At 36.0% G+C, this 22632-nt stretch overlaps 1 protein-coding gene across 5 annotated transcripts in view; it reads right to left on the bottom strand.

Moving 5' to 3' along the window:
- Positions 1 to 6182: 6182 nt before the first annotated feature.
- The window catches only part of Taf1a (TATA-box binding protein associated factor, RNA polymerase I subunit A), a 29826-nt gene continuing 13376 nt past the window's right edge, over positions 6183 to 22632 (bottom strand). For all 5 annotated transcript variants that reach the window (XM_027934755.2, XM_071600053.1, XM_071600051.1 and 2 more), the window contains 7 exons: positions 22387 to 22585; positions 16847 to 16977; positions 14947 to 15105; positions 11185 to 11251; positions 10330 to 10453; positions 8468 to 8622; positions 6183 to 6551 (listed from right to left, as the gene is read on the bottom strand). In XM_027934755.2, the coding sequence (XP_027790556.1) occupies positions 6439 to 6551; positions 8468 to 8622; positions 10330 to 10453; positions 11185 to 11251; positions 14947 to 15105; positions 16847 to 16977; positions 22387 to 22585 (948 nt within the window). In that variant the 3' untranslated portion in view covers positions 6183 to 6438. The remainder of the gene's footprint in view (positions 6552 to 8467; positions 8623 to 10329; positions 10454 to 11184; positions 11252 to 14946; positions 15106 to 16846; positions 16978 to 22386; positions 22586 to 22632) is intronic.

Here is a 22632-nt window from a genome sequence, read left to right as displayed (position 1 = left end):
TTTGGCCTTGGGAACACTCCCTCCGGCTGCGGTTTGCTCAGGTTGGCTTCCCTGCTCTGCCCACATTCCCTCCCTCTCTTCCTCCCTGCTCCTCAACCCCCTTTCTCTTTCTTCCTTCTACCCCCATCCCCGCCCCTAGTTCCAAGAAGTGGTTTCTGAGCAGTGTCCCTCCTGTGGGCTGGTGGCCAAGCGTCCCTTGTGGAAGGAAAAGGAAGTTGTCCCTACCTCCTCCGTCCCATCTAAACATGAAGCTTGTGCTATTCTCAATGCCAGCGCTGAGTCGTTGGGGCACACGGTTTCTTAGCCAAAAGTTGCAACAGTGTCAACAGCAGAGGGGCCTGATTCCTTAAAACTGCACAGAATTCTGCAGAGCAGGCCGGAAAATCCACACTTGTTTACTATTTCTTCACAGGCCGAGTGGCCCAGAGGCCATTCTGTGAGAACACCACATTACTGAGTCCCAGACAGCAGGCTCTGAAGGCAGGCTTCCAGGGCTCCTGTGGTGCTGAAGGGCACTGTGGAGACTCGAGTGTGGGTGGGGGGAGACGGAGGGAAGCTTCGTGGAAGCCAGGGTGCCCTATGGCCCCTGAGGTCCGATAAGGTGTGTATGTGGATGGGAAGAAGGAAGGACATGTCATGAGTCTTGCATCTGCAGCAAGGAGTGAGGAAAGAGAAGACAGTAAAGGAAGAGGAGGGTGTCTTAGTCAAATCAAGCTGCTGTACCAAATATCACAGGGTAATTTATAAATGACATTTTTATCTCATGGTTCAGGAGACTAGGAAGTTTAAGATGGGGGACAAGTTTTGGTGTTTGATGAGGGCCTTATTCCTTGTTGATGGCACCGTTTGCTGCATCTTCATGACATCACATGGCAGAAGGGTCAGAGTGAAACAAACCAACCCTCAAGCCCCCTTACAGAAGCCCTAATTGAATCCTAAAGGCATCACCTTTTTGTGTGTGTGTTGGAGATTGAGCCCAAGGCCTTAGCATGCTAGGCACTCACTCTAACAGAGCTACACCCTTGGCTGCTATAGTTTGTTTCTTTGTTTGTTTTTCCTCCCAGGTACCAGGGATAGAACCCGGGGATGCTCTGAGCTACATGCCCAGCACCCTGCCCTCCCCATCTTTTGAGCCAGTCTCACTATGTTGCCAAGTCTCACTTCAAAATATCCATTCTCCTGCTTCAGCCTCCCAAGTTGCTGGAAGTTATAGGTGTGCATTACCAAGCCCATCTTATAGTTTAGACCCTGAATGTCCTCTTAAGGTCCATGTGTTAAAGTCTTGGTTCTTGACTCATGGTGCCACTGGAAGATAGTAGAACCTCTTGGAGGTGGAGGAAGTTAGGTCACTGAGAACGTGTCCTTGAAAGGGATAGTGGACCCAGGCTCCCCAACCAACCATGGATTGAAACCTCTATAACTGTGAACCAAAATAAACCTTTCCTCTTTATTAAACTGATTACCTCAGGTGATTGTGACAGTAACGGAAAGCTGAATAACACACCAGCCCAAGGCCCTGCCTCTGAATATTAACACACTGGCAAATTAGTTTCAGTATATTAATTTTGAGAGACACATTAAGACACAGGAGTGTGGCCCAACAAGGACTGTTTGGGATAATTTTACCAGGAAGCACAGGATGTTTGGGTTATTTTTGCCAAGTCTATACCAGCTTTAGGGGTACTCCTCCTCACTTAGTGTAAGTTCCAACACAACTTAAGAATGTGTTTTGCTCTGTATGTGTCCCTTACACATAACAGGCCTTTGGAAATTCTTCTTGAATGAGTAGACAAATAGCCACAAAACCAAACAGAGGCACAAATAGGGACACAGGTCCATGGGGACATCTGGTCCCTGAGCTTACTCTTTATTTTCCATGTTTCCAGTTCACTTTGAAATTTCCTTTCTTGCAAAAGCTTACCTTTGAAATGTAAGTTTTTAATTTTTTTATTTCTTACATACATGACAATAGTGGAATGCATTACAATAATAATTATCCATTCAAAGCACAATTTTTCCATAACTCTGTATATAAAGTATGTTCACGCCAAATTATGCCATTATACATGAGCTCTTATTTTTTTTGCATTACAATTCTTAATACACCTTTATACCACAATTTATCATATCTCTGTATGTATAAAAGGTATGTTGACTCCAAACTCACATCTTCATACATGTATTTTGTATAATGATGACCCTCTCCTTCCACCATCCGTGCTATTTCCCTTCTCCCTCCCCTTCCCTCCCACCCCTATTCCCTATCTAGAGGTAATCTTCCTCCCTTGCTCTCCCTCCCAACCTCATTTTGAGTCACCCTTCTTACATCAGAGAAGACATTTGGCATTTGTTTTTTTTTTGGGGGGGGGGGGATTGGCTAACTTCACTTAACATAATCTGCTCTAATGCAATCCATTTCCTTGCAAATGCCATGATCTTATTCTTATTTTTAGTGCTGAGTAATATTCCATTGTGTATAAATGCCACATTTTTTTTTTATCCACTCATCCACTGAAGGACATCTAGGTTGGTCCCACAGTTTAGCTATTGTGAATTGTGCTGCTATAAACATTGATGTGGCTGTGTCCCTGTAGGGGTTTTAGGTCCTTTGGGTGCAAGAAGAGGAATAGCTGGGTCAAATGGTGGTTCCATTCCCAGATTTCCAAGGAATCTCCATACTGCTTTCCAAATTGGCTGCCCTAATTTGCAGTCCCACCAGCAGTGTATGAGTGTACCTTTCCCCCCCCCCCCCACATCTTCGCCAGCACTTCTTGTTGTTTGTCTTGGTTCCAATGTGTTGCTACAGAGGGTACCCCACCTGGCTTCCACTCACACGCAGCCTTTGCCAGCATGTCAAGAGGGAAGCATGAGCCTCAACCTAGACAAGTCTACATTACAGTGTTCTCAATTATAAAAGCCCAAGCAGCATTTAAAATCCAAATATTTATAACCAAGGAAAAAGTCAGAGGGAGTACTCAGAATGATTGTCAATACAGCTCTGTACTGTTCAATATCAGACCTAGTTGAGTGTTCCTTCTTATTTGTGGTGCTAAGGATAGCACTCAGGCCTCATGCACACTAGGCATGTGCTTTATCTAAGCTACATCCCAAGTCCCTGCTTTTTAAAATATAATAAGGCATCCACGATTCACTGGTGACTGTGCAGTTTCCATTGGGTTGTTTGCCCAAAGGTCAGATAATTCATTGCTTTGTAAACCTTAGGCACAAAGAGTAAGTTAGACTAAGTCAAGTGAGTTCACAGCCACTGTGACCTTCTGAGAAAGGAGGCAACACCTGACCCAGAACTATGTAAGAATGAATGAATGCATTCTTTCCTTCCATATAGAACTGAGAGTATCTTTGACATTTGTCTCAGTTTTCCTTTTGCCATGAAAATATGGATATCACATTGTTTGGGGCAAAAACTCCCTGCAAGACTAGCAAGGGAAGGTCAGCTGGCAGGAGCTCATGGGATGTAGTGACAGTATGAGCTTCTAAAACATCCTATTTCAGATAGAATTACATAATGTATATGATTGTATCATAATTATGCAATAACTAATTTTGCAGTAGATGCTGTGTCAATTTAACAAATACATATTCTTGTGTGTAAAGTATTATACTAAAAGACGAATGTTTAATGGAAAATTGATAAGTAACTTTTATGCTGAGAAGGCTAAAAGTGACCCTACCCCCAAATAAAAACAGATTATACTAAGATAACAGTAAGGAAGGAACAAATTGCTATTCTGAATCCAAGGAAAGAGATGACAACAGGCTGCAAAGGAACAAGAAAATCTTCTACCTGAAGGTGAAGTACAGGTAGAAAAAAAACAGAAAACATTTTTAACTTGAGTGTTAGGTGAACTTAGTAAATTAGTCTGGAACTAAAAACTAGAACCAGACTGAATCACCTCAGATCTCACTCTGAAGCAAACTTTAAAAAAAAAAAAATCATTTTTAATTGCTAGGGCTGCCCTAACGAAGAACCACAAATTGGGTGGCCTAAACAATAGAAATTATCTCTCAGTTCTGGAGACTCAATGTCTGAGATGAAGGTGTCAGCAGGGTCGGTTCCAGACCTTTCTCCAAGCTTCTGATGGTTTGTGTTGTATTTCATGACTTGGAGATACCCAATCTGTGACTTCATGTTGGGATGGTATTCTTCCAGTGCGTGTGTCAATTCCCTTCCCGTTTTTTTTTCCCCCTTTAGTTGTATTTGGACACAATACCTTTATTTTATTTATATTTATGTGGTGCTGAGGATGGAACCCAGTGCCTCACACATCCTAGGCCAACTCTGAGCTAAAACCCAAGCACCAATTTTTCCCTTTTGATAAGGATACCAGTCATCCTTGATTAGGGCCCACCATAATATCTGCATTTTAACTTCATTATTCCTGTAAAGACTGTCTCCAAATAAGGTCATATTCTAAGATACAGGCTAAGGTTGCAGGGGGAGTGGTCATCTGATATAGGAGCATGTGGGGACACAAAATGAAAAGCCTACCAATTGCTTGAGCCAATGGCCTCTGGGTTATGTATGAATCCCTTTCTATTCTTTTTCTGGCTACCCAGCTGTGCAGGTAGTAAAAAGTGACTTACCTGGGAGGCGATACAGATAGCACCAGTGTGATCTTCAGAATCATACTAATTAGGTTAGCAACCTTGCACTAACACCTACTAGCTGTGACCTTGGCAAGTTACTGGCATCTCCAAGGACTCCATTCACCTCCTTGGTAAAATAGGAATAACTCATAGAAATGTGGTGGTGTTATGATGAAATGTAAAGTCCATAGTGCTTCATAAATTCTGGCCATTGTTATTATTCACGGAACTGGCTTTACTTTCAGTGGACCTAAATAATTTCCACAAGGGTTGACTCATACTGCTTTTATCAAAAAGTCAGATATGAACATGCTAAAAAAATTCTAGGAAAGCTTTGTGTGAAAACCAAGAACTATATCTACTCACCTCACATTCTGAACCTCCATTCTGTAGCCATTTTACAGCTTTTGATAAAGGTTTCAGTGAGTAGATAGATGCTCTGGCTATCTTGGCCTATGTTTTGAGATTTTTGAACACATTATCTGGGAATTTCATTCCTCTAGTGGTAGTCTTTCATATACAGAACTCCTACACAACCCAATCACCCACTCCCAGCAGTAAAGTTAGACCTATTTATGTGGTGGCTTTAGCTTGATTTGTTCTGGCTCTTTTGGAATACCTACTTGTTTTATGTGTACCTTTTAAGGCTGGATATTTATTGATAGAAGTGTTTTTATTAAGTGCAAAATAATACTGAACTATAAATTGACAAAGCATAATTTATCCCCCAATTTTCTTGCAGATGCTTTAGAGTTAAAGTACAGGTAGAAAAGAACAGAAAACGTTTTTAACTTGAGTATTAAGTAACGTTCATAAAAAAAGTACAATGGAAAAAATGTGTGGCTTGTCATCTAAATATTAGGCTTACTGTAAAGTTAGTGAGCGTTCATGGAACTCAGTTACTGGTTATCTGAACACAAAATGCATAAAAGGCAGACATTTATGAAGCACTTCCTTGAACACCCGAACAGCTATCACAACATGCTATCATGCCCAGCTTGTGTTCTCAAAAAATTGTCCCTGGGCTTAACTGTGTGATGCTGGGTTACTACTGCACTGGTAAGGAGTCTTCCACCAGGCAAATGCTTACTGCTGCATTCTAGTTTCCAAGAAAGGAGTGAGGACACCTGTGTTCTAAAACATCTAAGACTGATGTGCTAGGCAATAACAAAACCTAACAGCCTTTTTTAAGTTATGCAAGTGCCAGTTGAAACAGCCAATTCCCACTACCTCTTTGATCCAAATTACTCCTTCGTGGTAGAAGGTTCTTTTTCTATCTGGCAGAAAAATTCTCAACCCTAAATTTCCATGTCTTAATACAAAAAAAAAAAAAAGAGTCACTTCCTAAAATCCATCTCTCTTTCCAAAATTCAACAGAACTCATCACTAATATTTTTCTTCATCGTGGTAAATCTAACATGGGTAAATTTAGAGTCTAAAAAAACAAAAATTCATTTTGCACCACTAGTTGTATTTTATTACATAACAGCAAGAGGCAAGTTATCTGCAAATAATAACTGCTACAGAGCTATATTCTCTAATTAAACATATTTATTTTTTCACTCGGAGAATCATTCCATAAAAAACGTTTTATTTTACATTACAAAAAAAAAGAAAATATGTGTGTGTATATATATTTACAAGGAACAAAGTCAGAGGCATTATTTTTCTAGTTATAACTTACAGTAAAAGGAAATACAAAAATACTTTCTATAGTCATATAAATACTTTCTATAGTCATACTTTCTTAAACTATCAAATAAATATATTTAGTAACAATCTACTGCTACTACAGTGTGGCTACAACTGTGAAATAACTAAAATTTAATATCAGACTCCTGGATTTACAATACTGTATTTTTTCACTGATTTCTTCATCCGCTTAATTTTCTTCTTTAACACTTGATGATCTTGTTTTAAAATATACCGAAAATATCTACAGCCTAAAAAATAAAATGAGCAAAAAATTTTAATACTTATCATCCAAATTTTTAAAGTACATGTGTATAGTCTGAAATTTTTGCTTCAACTCTATATATACCAGTATGGCCCACACATATTCTAAGAGCTGCCACCAATGAAATGTATTACTTCACAAAGATGTTTTTGATCCATTATAATTAAGGCATATATTTTAGCTTTTTTCCTTCTCCTTCCCCAAACCCTATAGTGATATACACATTATTATGTATATTCGTACATTAAAGGAACATTCTCCAAGATCAAATTAGTACTACTTTCCTCTCAACTTTAGCTTCTAAGTCAGCAAAAGAGGCATTTATCACAGTCAGAAAAAGGTAAACAAACTACAAAATACACCTCTTTGTAAATCCACTAGAGAGCTTAACTAGCAAAGCAACCAAATAGCTGAATTTCAACCAGAAAAGGTCCCTCCACAGAGCAAGGGCCCATCTTGTTTCTCATATAGCATGGGAAGAAAGCTAACATACCCCATTCTAAGCACAAAGCAAAAGCAGACCACAATCAGAATTTGAGTACTGTGGTGTAATGATGATAACCAGAACAAGAGGGAAAAAAAAGCTCAGCTTTTGAATAGATTCACTCTCTCCACACTAACACCCAGACAGGAGAGATGTGCCCATTTTCAGGCATAACAACACCTGATATTCCTAGACAACTTCAGAATTCATAAAGCCCTTTGATGTGATGTTCACTTGATATTTCACAAAGGACAATCCCAGTGTCCAAATCCCTTTGGACAATCCCAAAGGTTAATTGCTTGACCCAAGTCACATGACGAGTAGAGAATGAGAAAGTTAGTCTAGGTCTTTGGATTCCAAATTCATAAAGTAGAAGATAACAATCTAAATAACATTTATGTTCCTTGTCATCCATGTATTAAAAAGCCATTTTAAAATTACTTTCTAAAGCACTTTCTTCCTATAAAACTAGTATTTTATTAATTTTAGTAACCATCTGAAACATATATTAAGGATACACTGTTGAAAACAATACAAACCATAATCCAAAGTGAACTGAAGAATCTCTTTAGGACACCTTAAACTCCCTAGCAAAATATATTTTACTAGTTGTTATCATACACATCATTTCTGTACATTTTGTAGCAGTTTCATTTCAGTACTGGCTAACTTTAATATTTCAGTGGTACAAAGCCAGTACGAATTTTATTGGCCAAAATATTCCATAAAGAAACAATCAATTTCTCATTCCTTTTAAGAGGACTATTTGACAAGTTAATGGGAGGTATTCTTAAGGAGAATTTTTCTCCTTACAGGAACATTTAAGTGTATATAATACAGATCTATTAAAGAACAATGAGGTATGAAAGAACATTCTTGATTAGTAGACAGTCTCAGTAAACCTATGCAACAAGGCCAAGCAGTCAGTGATTGTGAAACAGTCTTGCATGGTGCATCTTAATGCCCCCAACAACACCCAAGTCAGAGCATGAGAAATAATCACTATCAACAACATGAAAGCACTGTTTCTAACCCTAGGGGATTCCTTATAAGCACATTACCAGTTCCCAACTCATGATCCACTCTTTATTTATTTTTGTTGTTGTTGTTTGGGGGGGTACTATTGATTGAATGCAGGGATACTCAACCACTGAGCCACATACTCATCCCTATTTTTGTATTTTATTTAGAGACAAGGCCTCACTGAGTTGCTTAGTATCTCGCTTTTGCCGAGGAGGGCTTTGAACTTGCAATCCTCCTGTCTCAGCCTCCAGAGCCATTGGGACTACAGGCATGCACACCCAGCTCAACAATTATTTCTTGAGCATCCAGAATCCTTATGGACCACACTAGATAAGCTCTACAATGAAAGAATGGTCATATTCAAAAGATAAAATTAAAAGAAAACAAAAATGTACCTTTTCCTAACAGTATTCCAGCTATAAAAGCTTTCTCACAGGTCAAATCTGTATCTTCCTTCCAATCACTTTTTGCCCAAAAGTAGCTGAAGTGAAAGGTTGGCCACCAGCTTTTCCTGGAATTCCATTCTTCTTGAACCCACGCAAGACGATTCCTAAAAACAAAAATGTCAAAAGGGAAGGTCAGTGATGGGGACAAATCTGTACATTAGAATTTGATTTTAGCTATAGGAAGCTATTTCTAGACTAGCATCAGCAATAACATAAAATCAAATACTTTTTAATTCTCTTTGATCTCCACATTCTAATTTCCTCTTAACTAAATAGCCAGTTCATTACAGTAAAGTGATGCAGTGATTCTGAAGTAAAAATCCTTTAAATTTCAGATATTCCATTTACTATTGATCTTGAGCAGGTTGCTTAACCTCTCTGATTCTCAATTTCCTTGAGGATAAAAATGATACTTATTTCATGGCATTGTTATTAGGACTAAACTAGTCCAGTAGTAATAGCAGGTTTCACATAAAGCTCCTTTTACAGTATCTGGTACAGAGCAAATGTTCAATAAATGCTATCATAATTATTTGAAAGTTACTTTAAAACCTTAAATTATATGCTACCAAAATTTAATTAAAATGACATTATTATAAAATACATAAATACATGGATCTCACAGCTGAAGAGCAATGCTAAATGTTCATCAATAATTTGAGGATATACTTATTTAGCACCTGTATGTCTCCTGCGGCAAAACTTCTAGAAATTTAAAAAGCAAATATTATGTTTCTTGGCTTTCAAAAGCCCTATGGTAGCTGGGTGTGGTGAAGCCCTGTAATCCCAGCGGCTCAGAGGCTGAGGCAAGAGGATAGCAATAAGCAACTAGGTGAGAGACTTTCTCTCTAAATAATATACAGAATAGGACTGGGGATGTGGTTCAGTGGTCAAGTGCCCCCTGAGTTCAATCCCTGGCAAACCCCTCCCCTGCAAAAAAAAAAAAAAAGCCCTATGGTTTAGCAGGGGTTTAAATAGTCCTTTATATTTGAAAGGAGTTTACATTGAGTGTACAATCGATCTGAATGCTTGCCCACCCTCCACAAAAATTCATGTTAAAACCTAATCACAGGCTGGGGTTGTGGCTCAGAGGTAGAGCGTTTGCCTAGCTTGCGTGGGGCACTGGGTTCGATCCTTAGCACCACATAAAAAAAAAATAAAGATATTGTGTACATCTATAACTAAAAAAATAATGAATATATAAAAAAAAACCTAATCACCACTGGAAATAATTAGGACATGTGGAGATGAATCATGACCTAAATTAGTGATCTTTTAGGAGAAGCCCCAGGCAATTGCCTTGCTCCCTTCCACCAGGTGAGGACATAGGGAGAAGGAACCCTCTATGAACTGAGAATCTTGTTCTTTATCAGACAATGAATCTGCTGGTACCTTCACTTTGGACTTCCTAGCCTCCAGAACTTGTGAAAATAAATTTGTTATATAAAAGCCACTCAAATTATGATATTTTGTTACAGAAACCCAAATAGACTAAGATATACATTTTTTCCCCAAGATCAGTTTAAGTCTGAAACAAGTTTCCACTTACCCTGGGTACCTTATACAACTAAAATTAATATATAAACAACTTTGTGATATCCTTTATTCTGCCAAAAAAATAGGTAAAGTTTTATATATCCAGCTCACAATGGACTTACAAGATGTAGTATTTGATAGTAGATTTGATAATCTGGAGAGAATTGTTGTATGTTAAGTTTGTGACTTTGTATTTTCTAGCTTCTGACACTCAGAAGAAAAGAGCTGAAGAAATCCAAAAATACAAGCAAATAAATGTTGTATTTATTACTCACTCCATTAAGAGCTGTCTTAAATATCTAGCCAAATATTTCCATGCAGTTATGTTCTTAGTGCATCCAGCAAAATCCAGGACTCCAAACAATACTTTCAACCCCAATTTACGGAGTTCTTCTTTTTCTGCAACATTCATAACAGTTCAGGTTTAAATAAGGTATTGATTGAAGAAGTGCATAAAGCTAAAAAGGTATGTACAGCTGATGAAAATGAATTATGTAAGCCTTCTAGTTTGGTTAATGGTTTAAAACAATTCATTATGCTCATACTCCTGAAATAAATCAGAAGAACGCTCAATAATATCAAACATGCTAATGAGGTCCATGTGTTCAGTTTGATCCCTATATTGACTATATGCACTAATTCATATACTATGGAGAACATGGGTTAAAGTCCCTGCCCTATTTTCCCATCTTTGGAACATTCTCTTCCCTTAGGTAAAAAAACCGATGCAATCTTTGCACCGATTTATTTGGATTAGTGGACTGATTTTCACTAAGAAGCATGTTATTTTCTATACTGAAGCCCAGGAGGCATTAAAACAAAGTGAAATTATATAAATTGAAGGCAATTTTCTTTTTCCAATTCAGAACTGATGTTCTATAGCAGGAGTAGTTAAACTTCTGTAAAGGGTCAGATAATAAATATTTTAGCTATACTAGTCTCTATTACAACCACTAGTTCTGCCATTATAGTGCAAAAGCAGCTATAGAAAATACATAAATAAATAAGTTCTAATGGAACTTGATTTATAAATACAGGCATGGGGTCAATTTGGCCACTGGGACATAGTTGGTTAATTCCTTGACTATAGCTTATCTGTACAAAGAGGCAGAAAACAAAAACTTGTTTACCTGATTTTCTAAGTAACATATGGAATTCTAACATCAGTCTATGCGAGGGTACAATCTGATACAAATTCTGGAAAAAAAATAATCTTGTAATTTATACAAAGACATTTCTCAAATTTCAGCTTACGTTCAAATAAAGCTCTCAAATATACTCTCAGTAAGTTAATCAAGGATTTAAAAGATATTTTGCTTTTATCCAATTTTAACTTGGGTATAAAAAGTATTCTCTGTAAAGAATTTTTTTTAAATAAAAATCCTGCTAACATGATAGACAAGATTATCAGAGGAAACAGATGGGGAGAATTCTTAATTTGCATCTTATACATAGCTACAATATTTACCACACTTAAAATAATTTATTTTCAGAAGCAAGGACTGGGGGGCGGGGAAGAAATCACACAGAAAATACTAATCAGAAGAGATCACAGATTACAAAGTTTTATATACACATTACATATAAAATATTGTGAAATGCCTTTATATAATACATAAAACAAAAATTCAAAAAGGGGCAACAATTTTGGAGACTGGACTTAGGAACACAGTACCCTAAAGTTATTTGGGTAAACAATTTAACAATTGTTTTAAAGTATTTATTTTTTGTTTTAGGTGGATACAATATCTTTTTTTATGTGGTGCTGAGGATCGAACCCAGTGCCTCACACATGCTAGGCAAGCACTCTATCACTTGAGCCACAACCCCAGCCCACAATTTAACAATTCTTCTACACAACAGGAACAAATTTAAAGGTTTTCCTCTCTGAAAACAAGGACTATTTTTATTAATATACAAAACCCCAAAATTTTAAATTATTTCTCATTTTAATACACATAATACTAAACAAATTCACTGTCTACTTTCCAACGTACTTTGAACTTAAAATGAAATAATTCCCAACAAAACAAAAAATAGTTTGTTAACTTCTCTTAATAATTTGTAAAAGATCAATCAACCAGGTTCAATAATAAAGATCAACATACCAGTATCAGAGAATATTATTAAAACTTGGTTCCTACCAAAATCACATTGTATACGGCTCAAGTCACTTAGTTTTAACTTTTTATTGAAATATATGTACTAGAAAGGTATAAGTCCTATGACATTGAATAAATCGTCACAAAATTTAACACACCCAGGTGACCAGTACCCAGATCAAATAAAAGACCATCAGAATTATAAAATTTCTCCATCAGGAAGATTCCTAGGAAAACTGGGAATGGAACCACAATTTGACCCAGCTATATCCCACTCTTTGGTTTATACCCATTTTCTGCCTTTTCCAAGACTCCGATTACAGTATACTATAGAGACACAGTCACATCAATGTTTATAGTAGCACAATTCACAATTAGCTACATTGTGGAACCAAGCTAAATGCCCTTCAGTAGATGAATGGATAAAGAAAATGTGGTATACACACACACACACACACACACACAATGGAATATCACTCAGCATTAAGAGAGAATAAAATTATGGCATTTGCAGGTAAATGGATGGAGTTGGAGAACATCATGCTAAGTGAAGTAAGCCAATCTCAAAAAAACAAATGCCAAATGTTTTCTTTGATATGAGGATGTTGATCCATAACAGGGAGGGGTGGGGGGAGCATGGGAGGAATGGAGGAACTTTAGATAGGGCAAGGGGAGGGGAAGGGAAGGGAGGGAGTATGGGGGTAAGAAAGGCGGAGGAATGAGATGGACATCATTACCCTAAGTACATGTATGAAGACACAAATGGTGTGACTCTACTTTGTGTACAACCAGAGACATGAAAATCCTGCTTTATATGTGTAATATGAATTAAAATGCATTATGTTGTCATATAACAAAATAAATAAATAAATATTTTTTTAAAAATTTCTCCATCAACTTTAGAAAATTCTTAGCCATTAACTGTTCAAATACATATATATTTTTATTATTATTTGTTTTTGTCCCATTTTCTGCCTCCTCCAAGACTCCAATTAAAGGTATCAGACGTTTTCACCAAGTCCCCAATACAATATTTTTATTTTATTTTTTTAGTATTTTTAGTTTTAGGTTGGCACAATGTCTTTATTTTATATTTATGTGATGCTGAGGATTGAACCCAGTGCCTCATATATGCTAGGCAAGCACTCTACCACTGAGCCCCAAACCCAGCCCCCAATACAATCTTTTTTGCACTCTCCACACTTTTTGCTCTGTCCTTTAGGCTGCTTTTTCTACACATTACACTAACCCTCTCTTTTGTTATACCCAATCTGCTATTAAACCCAACAATTTGAGCTCTTAGATCCCAATACTGTACTTCTCAAAAGGAAAACAGCATTTCTCCCTAAGTCTATCTTGTCTTAAGAATAAATGTTCACCCTATTGATTTCCTAATCGACTTTTAAAAGAAGACTAACAGATAAGAATTCTGTTAGTCATCTGTATAGGCTGAAAAGAACCTTTCTTCTTTCTCCTCTAAAATAGCAGATTAAAAACTGACCACTAAATATATAAAGGACTACTATAGGAGATGGGGGTGCAGTTTACAGCACCCGTAGTATATTTGAGGCCCTGTGCTTAATCCCGACACACAAATTTCTACAATTCAATACTCCAAAACCAAACAATCCAATTCAAAAAAGGGCAAAGGACTTGAATACTTGGAATAGACATCTCTACAAAGATGATAAATGGCCATAAAAAGATGTCCTAGCATCACAAGCCATTATTATGAGACACCACACTGCTGGAATACAATACTACTAGAATAGCTACTATCAAAATGAAAAAAAGTTAAGAGTTGGCAACAATGTAGAAAAACCGAAAACCTCATGAATTGCTGGTAGAAATGTAAAACAGACATAACTAAAATGACTATAACCCCCCCAAAATCTAGAATATCAAACAATATCAAATGTTGGACAGGATGTAGAGAAGCTGAACTCTGAAACATAGATGGTGGGAATGTTAATGGTACAATCACTTCAAAACATAGCAGATGGTTTCTTAAGAAGTTAAATATCTATTTTCCTTACTCAGCAATTACACAGCTACCCAAGAAAAACAAAAATATATGTGCACTCACAGAAATACACGAATGTTCTTAGCAACATTATTCGTAACAGTCAAAAAGCCAAATGTTCATCAAAAATTTAATGTATAAAAATGAAGTATTACTCAGCATTAATAAATTGCTAATACAACATCATGGCAAAAACTCAACAATATGCTGAGTAAGAGAAGCCAGACCCCCCACACACAAACAAAAAAAAAGTATAAAACTAAGATTACATTCATATGAAAATCCAGAAAAGATAAAATTAATCCATGATTTCAAAAAGCAGACCAGTGACTGCCTGAAGGCAGGAATATGTGGGTAATGGGTTGTGAAATAAAGAACTTTTGGGAGTGACAGCAATGCTTTATATCATATTATTATGAAAGTGACATGGATATATGTTAAAACATCCAAGCATATGCTTGCAATAAGTACACTTACTATATGTAAGTTAAATTTCAATCGTTGATTTAAAAAAAAAAAAAAATGCAGAATTCTCCAACCAGAGTGGCAAAGGGTTTCTAAAACATAGATCCTCTCTCCTCAGTAGAAGTAGAGTGTCTTCCTAGAGCCTGCAGAGGGAGCAACTTTCTCTGTGTACCTCAGCATACCATTCATACAATGTCATTTTCTATGAATGCTATAATATAAAAAGTTAGAAAACAATAACCCCGAAATGTTTGAACATAAGCCCCCAAAACTGTTCAAATAGTGAAATAAAAAATCTATACCTTAAGCACACTTAACAGTTTCGCTCTTGGTGCCTTTTCCTTCTTTAGAAAATTGTATAAGTATATATGGGCATTCGGATTTGATGGGAACTTTTCATCATAAGCATAATTAGTAAGTATCTTTCGGGCTTCATCTTGATCACCATAGAATTCCAACATCTATATAAAATAAGTTATACTATCTTAGCTGAATTTTATAAGATACAAAAGATTACACAACTTTACTGCTGAGTACAAAATTGACAAATAGTACCACAGAAGGAACATGCTTCCACTAGCATATATATTACATCATCTATGAAAAAAAATCACCTTAAAATAGAGGACTATAAAGTTCATTTTTCCTTATGATATTTTTTTTACTGAAAAAAATATAGTAATTTCAACATAAGAACTATTCCTATAAGAAATTCATGTCCTCAAAGCAAGAATATATATAATTTGGGGGTGGGGGGACAGGGATCGAACTCAGGGGAACTCGACCACTGAGCCACATCCCCATCCCTATTTTGTATTTTATTTAGAGACAGGGTCTCACAGAGTTGCTTCACACCTCGCTTTTGCTGAGGCTGCTTTGAACTTGTGATCCTCCTGCCTCAGCCTCCCGAGCTGCTAGAATTACAGGAGTGTAATCCCATCTCACCCAGCTTCATAGCAAAAATATTAATGAAGAAAATATGATGCCTAATAACCTCAGTGCCCCACCTATAACTTCAGTCACAAAAGAGTGCATAACAATTATAGCTTCTTCCATTTTGTTTCCATCTTTTCATATTCAGCACTTTAAGTACTCAAACTTTCAAAGAACGATTTATTTTGAAAATTTATTCCTATTGTTCAGTATCAAAGCCCTCTGACAAATGACTTTTTTAAAAAAAGAATTTTTAGCTGTAGACACAATACCATTATTTTATATATTTACTATTTTTTTTAATGTGGTGCTGAGGATCGAACCCAGTACCTCACACATGCTGAGCAAGCACTCTACCACCGAGCTATAACCACTGCCCACAAATGGCCTTTTGACAATGACTGTGAGATGAGAGAGAATCTTCATAAACTTTCTAAAAGCCATTACTCTTCATCTCATATATTGTGACCTGGTTTCAGATTTTTTGTTCACTTCTTTTTATATCCCACCAAATCATAAAAGATCTTTCAGCTTTTAAGCTCAACAAGAATAATACAGAACAGACACTTACAATTATATTGTTATTTTCTTTGTAGATATTTGGCTATCTTTCGGGCTTCATCTTGATCACCATTTGGTGATCAGTCATTTGGTGAAGGCCCAGATAGTTTATCCAGTAATGAAAAAAAAAAAGTAACATCAACAGCTTATTAATAAACAAAATGCCAGGTGCAGTGATGCACACCAGCAATCCCAGCAGCTTGGGAGGCTGAGGCAGGACAGAGTTCAAAGCCAGCCTCAGCAAAAGCGAGGTGTTAGCAATTCAGTGAGACCCTGTCTCTAAATACAAAAAAGAACTGGGGATGTGGCTCAGTGGTTGAGTGTCCCTGAGTTCAATCCCTGGTACCTGCCACCACCTCCTCCCCCCAAAAACCCAAAATTATTTAGACCAAGAAAGAAATATGCCATACTCTTTTTCTATTTATTTAGTTAGATTTATAATTTTCTTTTTGAGAGAGAATTTTTTAATATTTATTATTTAGTTTTCGGCGGACACAACATCTTTGTTTGTATGTGGTGTTGAGGATCGAACCCGGGCCGCACGCATGCCAGGCGAGCCTGCTACCGCTTGAGCCACATCCCCAGCCCAGATTTACAATTTTCTCCATTAAATTTCCTCCTGATCAATAAAGATAATTAGGCATGCAATCTCTGCATAGGCTTAAGACAAAAATAAAACCAATACAATTTTATGAAAAGTCTACTTACCTCTACATAACTCTTCACAAAAGGGTCCCAAACTCCAGGAGTTTTAATCAATCCACAAATATTTACAGATGTCTTCCAGCTGTCACTGAGCATACTTTGGGTTGCTGAACTGTATGCATAATCATTTTCATCTGCCCGAAGATAAAAAATTTTTTAAAGTCATTTGGTGAAGGCCCAGAGTTCAATCCCCAGCATCATAAAAAACAAAAAAGAGAGAGAAAAGTTGTTTAGTATTAAGAACTTCTGTTAAGACAATAGTAAACTGAGCTATTGTTAAAAGAATAATACATCATGCTCAAGTGGGATCTATTCTAGGAATGCAAGGTTGGCTTAACAATTGAAAATCTATTAATGTAAATAAAGATCTACTGATCTAAACCAAATCAGTAGACCAAAGAACAAAAACCACATGATCATCTTGTGACCATCGACAATCTAGGAACTTTCCACAATCTGATTAAACAGTATCTATGAAAAACCCACAGTAAACATAAAATTTAATAGTGAAAGATTGGATGCTTTTTTTCCCTAAAATCAAGAACAAGATAAGAATGTCCCCTCTCACTATTTCTATTCATTATACTGGAGGTTTTAGCTAGGGCTTCCAGCAAATTATAGAAAAGACATCTAGACTGAAAAGGAAAACTATATTTTCTGTCTATAAAACTCTAAAATTCCATTAAAAATTTATTAGAATTAATAAATGAATTCATCAATGTTGCCAGGTACAAGATAAATACAAAGAATGAATTTACAATGAAGAAGCAAACAATGAAATTAGGAAAACAATGCCATTTGTAAAAGCATCAAAAACTAAAAATAAAAGGTGTAAGTTTTACAAGAGATGAAAAGTTCCATTTGAAAAGTAATATTGTTGAAACAAATTTCAAAAGACCCAAATAAATATAAAGACACCTCAGATACACAGGTTGGAAGACTACTATTGTTAAACTAGTCTACAGAGTCCTATAATTCCTATCAAAAGCGCCAAATAATCTTTTTGTATAAATGGACAAGCTAACTATAATTTATATGAAAATCCCAGGGACTGAGAATAGAATAAAAAAATTTTTAAAAAGAACAAAGTTGGAAGATTCATACCATGACTTTACAAATTCATTACAAAGCTACAGTAAGCAAGTCAGTATGATATAGGTGTAAGGACGAAAATACATAGATCAATGACAGAAAATTGAGTGTACAGAAACAACACCTTCATGTTTATGGTATCTGATTTTCAAGAAGGGTACCAAGACAATTCAGTAAGAAAATACTTGTTTTCAACAACTATGTTGGCACAACTGGACATTCACATGCATAATAATTTAGTTAGATTGTTTCCTAACTCATATCACACACAAGAATTAACTCAAAATAGATTAAAGACCTAAATGCTAGAGTTAAAATTATAAAACTCTTGTTAAGTGAAAATCTTTGTGTCCTTGAAGTGGGCAATGGTTTCTTGGATATGCCAACAAAACCACAAGCAACAAAAGCAAAAACACATAATTGGACTTCATCAAAATAAATAAAAAAAATTGTGTGTTTCAAAGGACATCAGCAAGAAAGTAAAAAGGCAACCTACAGAATAGGAGAAAATATCTCCTATTAAGAGACTTCTATTAAGTCTATCTATTAAGAGACTTCTGTCTAGAATATATAAAGAACTCATGACCCAATAACTAAAAATTAATGGTTTAATCAAAGTATATGCAAAAGATATAAATATAAATTTCTCCAAAGGCATACAAATGACTCACAGGCACATGAAAAGAGCTCAACATAATTAGTCCCTATAGAAATGCAAATCAAAACCACAGATACCATGGACTTTAGTACCCTTCCATTGATAATGGTGGTAATTTAAAATAGTGCAGCTATTTTGGAAAACAATCTAGTGCTCCTTCCAAAGGTTAAACATAGTTATATAATCCAGAAATCTCACTCTTAGGAACATATTCAAGAAAAATAAAACTGTACATAAATATTCACAGCAATATTATTCAAAAAGTAGAAACCACCCAAATGTCTATCAATTGATAAACGTGGAATGGTTAAATGTGGATACAATGGCATGTTATTCAACAACAAAAAGGAAAGAAATACAGTTACTTGCAACCTTAAAATCATTATGCTAAGTGAGCACATATTGTATAGATGGTTCCACTTGCATGAGATTCCCAGAATACATAAATCTCTAAAGATAGAAAGTAGATTAGTGGTTGCCTAGAAGCTTATGAAGAAATGGAGAGTTCAGGGTTTCTTTCTGGGGTGATGAAAATGTTCCAAATTTAATGGTGGTGATGATTACTGGGCAACTCTATGAATATATTAAAAACTATATGCTTTAAGTGGGTATATTTATGTGGCATATAAACTATATTCTCAATTTTCAATAAAGCTATTATTTTCTTAAAAAATATGAGACCACTATACCCAATAAACTAGCAGATATAAAAAAATTCTGAAATTAACAAATGTTAAGGAACATACTGACAAAAGAAAACCCTAATCAGATTACCAGTGGAATATAAATTGGTACTACTTAGGAAAGAGTTTAGCATATTATATATTGCCATGGTTTTTGTTGCCCAAAGACACACTATGATAACTGGCTTGGGCCTCAGTGTGGTGCTATGGGAGATGAAAACAGTGGGGGATGGAGCTTTGTGGGAGGTCCTCAGGTCCTCAGGCTAATTCTCGTGTAACCTCCTGTGTTCTGACAAGAGGATTGTTAGAACAGAAAGAGCCTGGCTCCACCCTCCTTTTCCTTGGCACTCATATTCAAGATGTGACCACTTGCTCCTACCTACTGTAGAGCCACCCAATCTTGGACACTGAATCTCCAAAACTATGAACTAAACCTTTTCTCTTTGTAAACTTAGCTTCCTAAGGTATTTCATACAGTGACAAAGATACATATACTCTATGACAATTCTACTCCTAGCAATGCATGCTTATGAGGGGTTAATCTCAAAGCAGCATTAAACTATAATACACTAAAGGCCATCAATAATAGAAGGAATAATTAGTGTGATAACATATATGTTTTATAGCAGTAAAAATAAACTAGAGTTACATTCAACAATACAATTGTCTTAAAAACCAATGTTGAATAAAATATGCAAGGCCCAAAAAATAAACACAATAAAAAATTTATATATAGGCAAGAAATTCATACATAAGCAAAACTAGTTTTGTTTACCATTTAAAGAAAAGCAAGAGAATGAAAACCCTAAAAGACCTTACAATGATTTTCGTGATACAGAATGGGATGAAGTATGATCAGGAAAGCACATATAGAAAATTTTTACATTAAGGTGACAGCAATGCTGTGTTCCTTAATCTGGATAATAGTTAGAGGGATGCAACTTTAAACTTATGCATTACAGCACTCATTTATTTCATATGTTTTTCTTGTCTACATTATATTTCATAACCTTAAGGTTTAAACAGCTATAACTAGTAGAAGCACAACATAATACCACAATAAAAACAGGTGTTGATATTCTTTTCTAAGTGAACCAATATGGACTCCATATTGCTCCATACAGTATCTCATCTTCATCTCTTGTAGCCAGAGAACAAAATGTCAGCTGCATAAAAGTACTGAATCTAGTCATGAGAGTGACAGTCTAAATGTCATATTCCAATTGCTTTAGTCAAATATTTGCTCAAGTTTTTTCTAACCATGTATAAAAAAAAAAAAAGTAAATAGTGATTGTAAAACTCACCTAATCAATTAATATCAGCAAGCCTTTTTAGAAGGAAAATTTATACCAGAAATGATAGCAAGGTTAAAATAGAGGAAAAAAGAAAATTATATCAGAAATGATAGCAAAGTTAAAAGAAATAGAAGACAAACATGTGACATCAAAAGATGGCCTTAATCTAAATAAGATACAGCATAAAATATACCTGAAAAAACTCAGAACAATTAAAAAGCAAGAGATGAAAAGCCAAATGACATAGGCTGAACAGGCAGCTGATATAGAAGGTTTAAAGTATTATGAATCAGGTGCCAGGGCAGGTTTCAAAGAGTCTTAAAGGACAGAGGGTATGATAGATGAAGAAACTGCAAAAATGTCACAAGATTAACACTAGGGCCTTCCAGAAGAATCTTGGGAGACAAGAAGAGGTAATACAAGAAGAAGGATGGGAACTGAGATTGGTGAAATCTACATGCCTAGGGACAAAGGAAATATTACTTACTACATAAGGATAATAAGGAAATAGTGTTTATCACCTATAAGGTGATAAATACCAGGGCTAAAATTGGGAAGAAGGATGTGAAAATAGAAAAGACTTAATTCTGGAGAAGATATGGAGGAAAACTACACAAGGGAAAGAAAAGTGCAGAGAATCATGTAGCTTCAAAGAATGTATACCTGGGAGTAGGAGAGGATGATATCACCAAAGAAGGGTTAAGAGAAGGGGAACTCAGCTTGAGAACTGAGTGCTCAATTTTTGGTATGGCCAGTAAATCAAAAAAATTGCATTACAACCTTTGTACAGAAATTACTTTTTATCTTGCCCTATTCTTTAAACGTTATTCTGGGGAACAATAATATGGAACAAACTAAACTCTAAACACACAAGAAGAAGAGTTTATTACATGCAATAATGGCTGCTAAAGAAAATTTATAACCTTTCTCATAAATTCAAAGACTTTCTCCTAGATCAAACTCCAACCAGCTCCTCTAAGCCTAGTCCCTCTTTGGACTATGCCCCAATCCTGGTCTACCTATTAAGACTTTAAGAAACACTAAGATAATTTCTTTTCTTTCTTTTTTTTTTTTTTTAATATTTTTTAGTTATAGATGGATGCAATATCTTTATTTCATTTTATTTATTTTTATGTGGTGCTGAGGATTAAACCCAGTGTCTCACATGTGCGAGGCTAGTGCTCTGCCACTGAGCCACAACCCCAGCCCCAAGAAACACTAAGATAATTTCTAATGCGAGGCTATATCCCTAGGATGACCTTAGGGCTCCTTAAAGGGTATACTCAAGGCTGCTTAAAGAATTTAGTTTGTTCTAGCCAACACTCCTAAAGATAGGGCTCCTGACTCTTAACCTCTGTGGGAGAGTAGATGCCTCACTTGCATAAACCCAGTTAGTAAATCCAGATGGGTTTTCACATGGACTATTTCCCCCTTCTTTAGAATTTTTTACTTTTCTTACTCTACTCAAGGCACTGTCATCCCGCCCCCTTTTCTATTTAAGACACTGAATCGCCTCTATACAAACTGCAATGGAGCTTAGCTCTTAACCTACTGAATAAAATGTGTTTTCACCACTGAGGTCCAGCTGTTTACCTAGGACCAAAATTTAAAAAATCATTAAAATGGTCATGAATTTAGCAATGAATCATCTAATTTATGACCAAGAAGTTTTATGATATATCAGAAATATCATAAAGGATGATCAAGAATTTGTCTGAATGAAGTCAGTAGATGGATTACTAGATTACTCCTTAAGATCCCTTCTGCTCTTCAGTCTCTTCACCATAAGAAAATAATTTATTCATATTCACTCACCAAGCTTTGACAATTCAGCTTTCTTTTTGGACCACGTATAATACTGCAAAAGCCCTTTGTAGGCCTGAACAAGGTTGATTAATATTTCCTGAGAAGACGATTTTTCACCATATCTCCATGTCTCTGCCTGACTTAGATTTCTGTTTGCATCCTCAAGCATTCCATGATGCATAAGGTACAATGCATGTTGTAAGGAGATCTGCACCAGTAATAAGAAAAAGCCCACTGTCACTGAAGTCATTAAGA

The sequence above is a fragment of the Marmota flaviventris genome, chromosome 12, assembly GCF_047511675.1.
Source record: "Marmota flaviventris isolate mMarFla1 chromosome 12, mMarFla1.hap1, whole genome shotgun sequence".
Lineage (NCBI taxonomy): Eukaryota > Metazoa > Chordata > Mammalia > Rodentia > Sciuridae > Marmota > Marmota flaviventris.
This window is presented reverse-complemented; position numbering and strand designations above follow the sequence as displayed.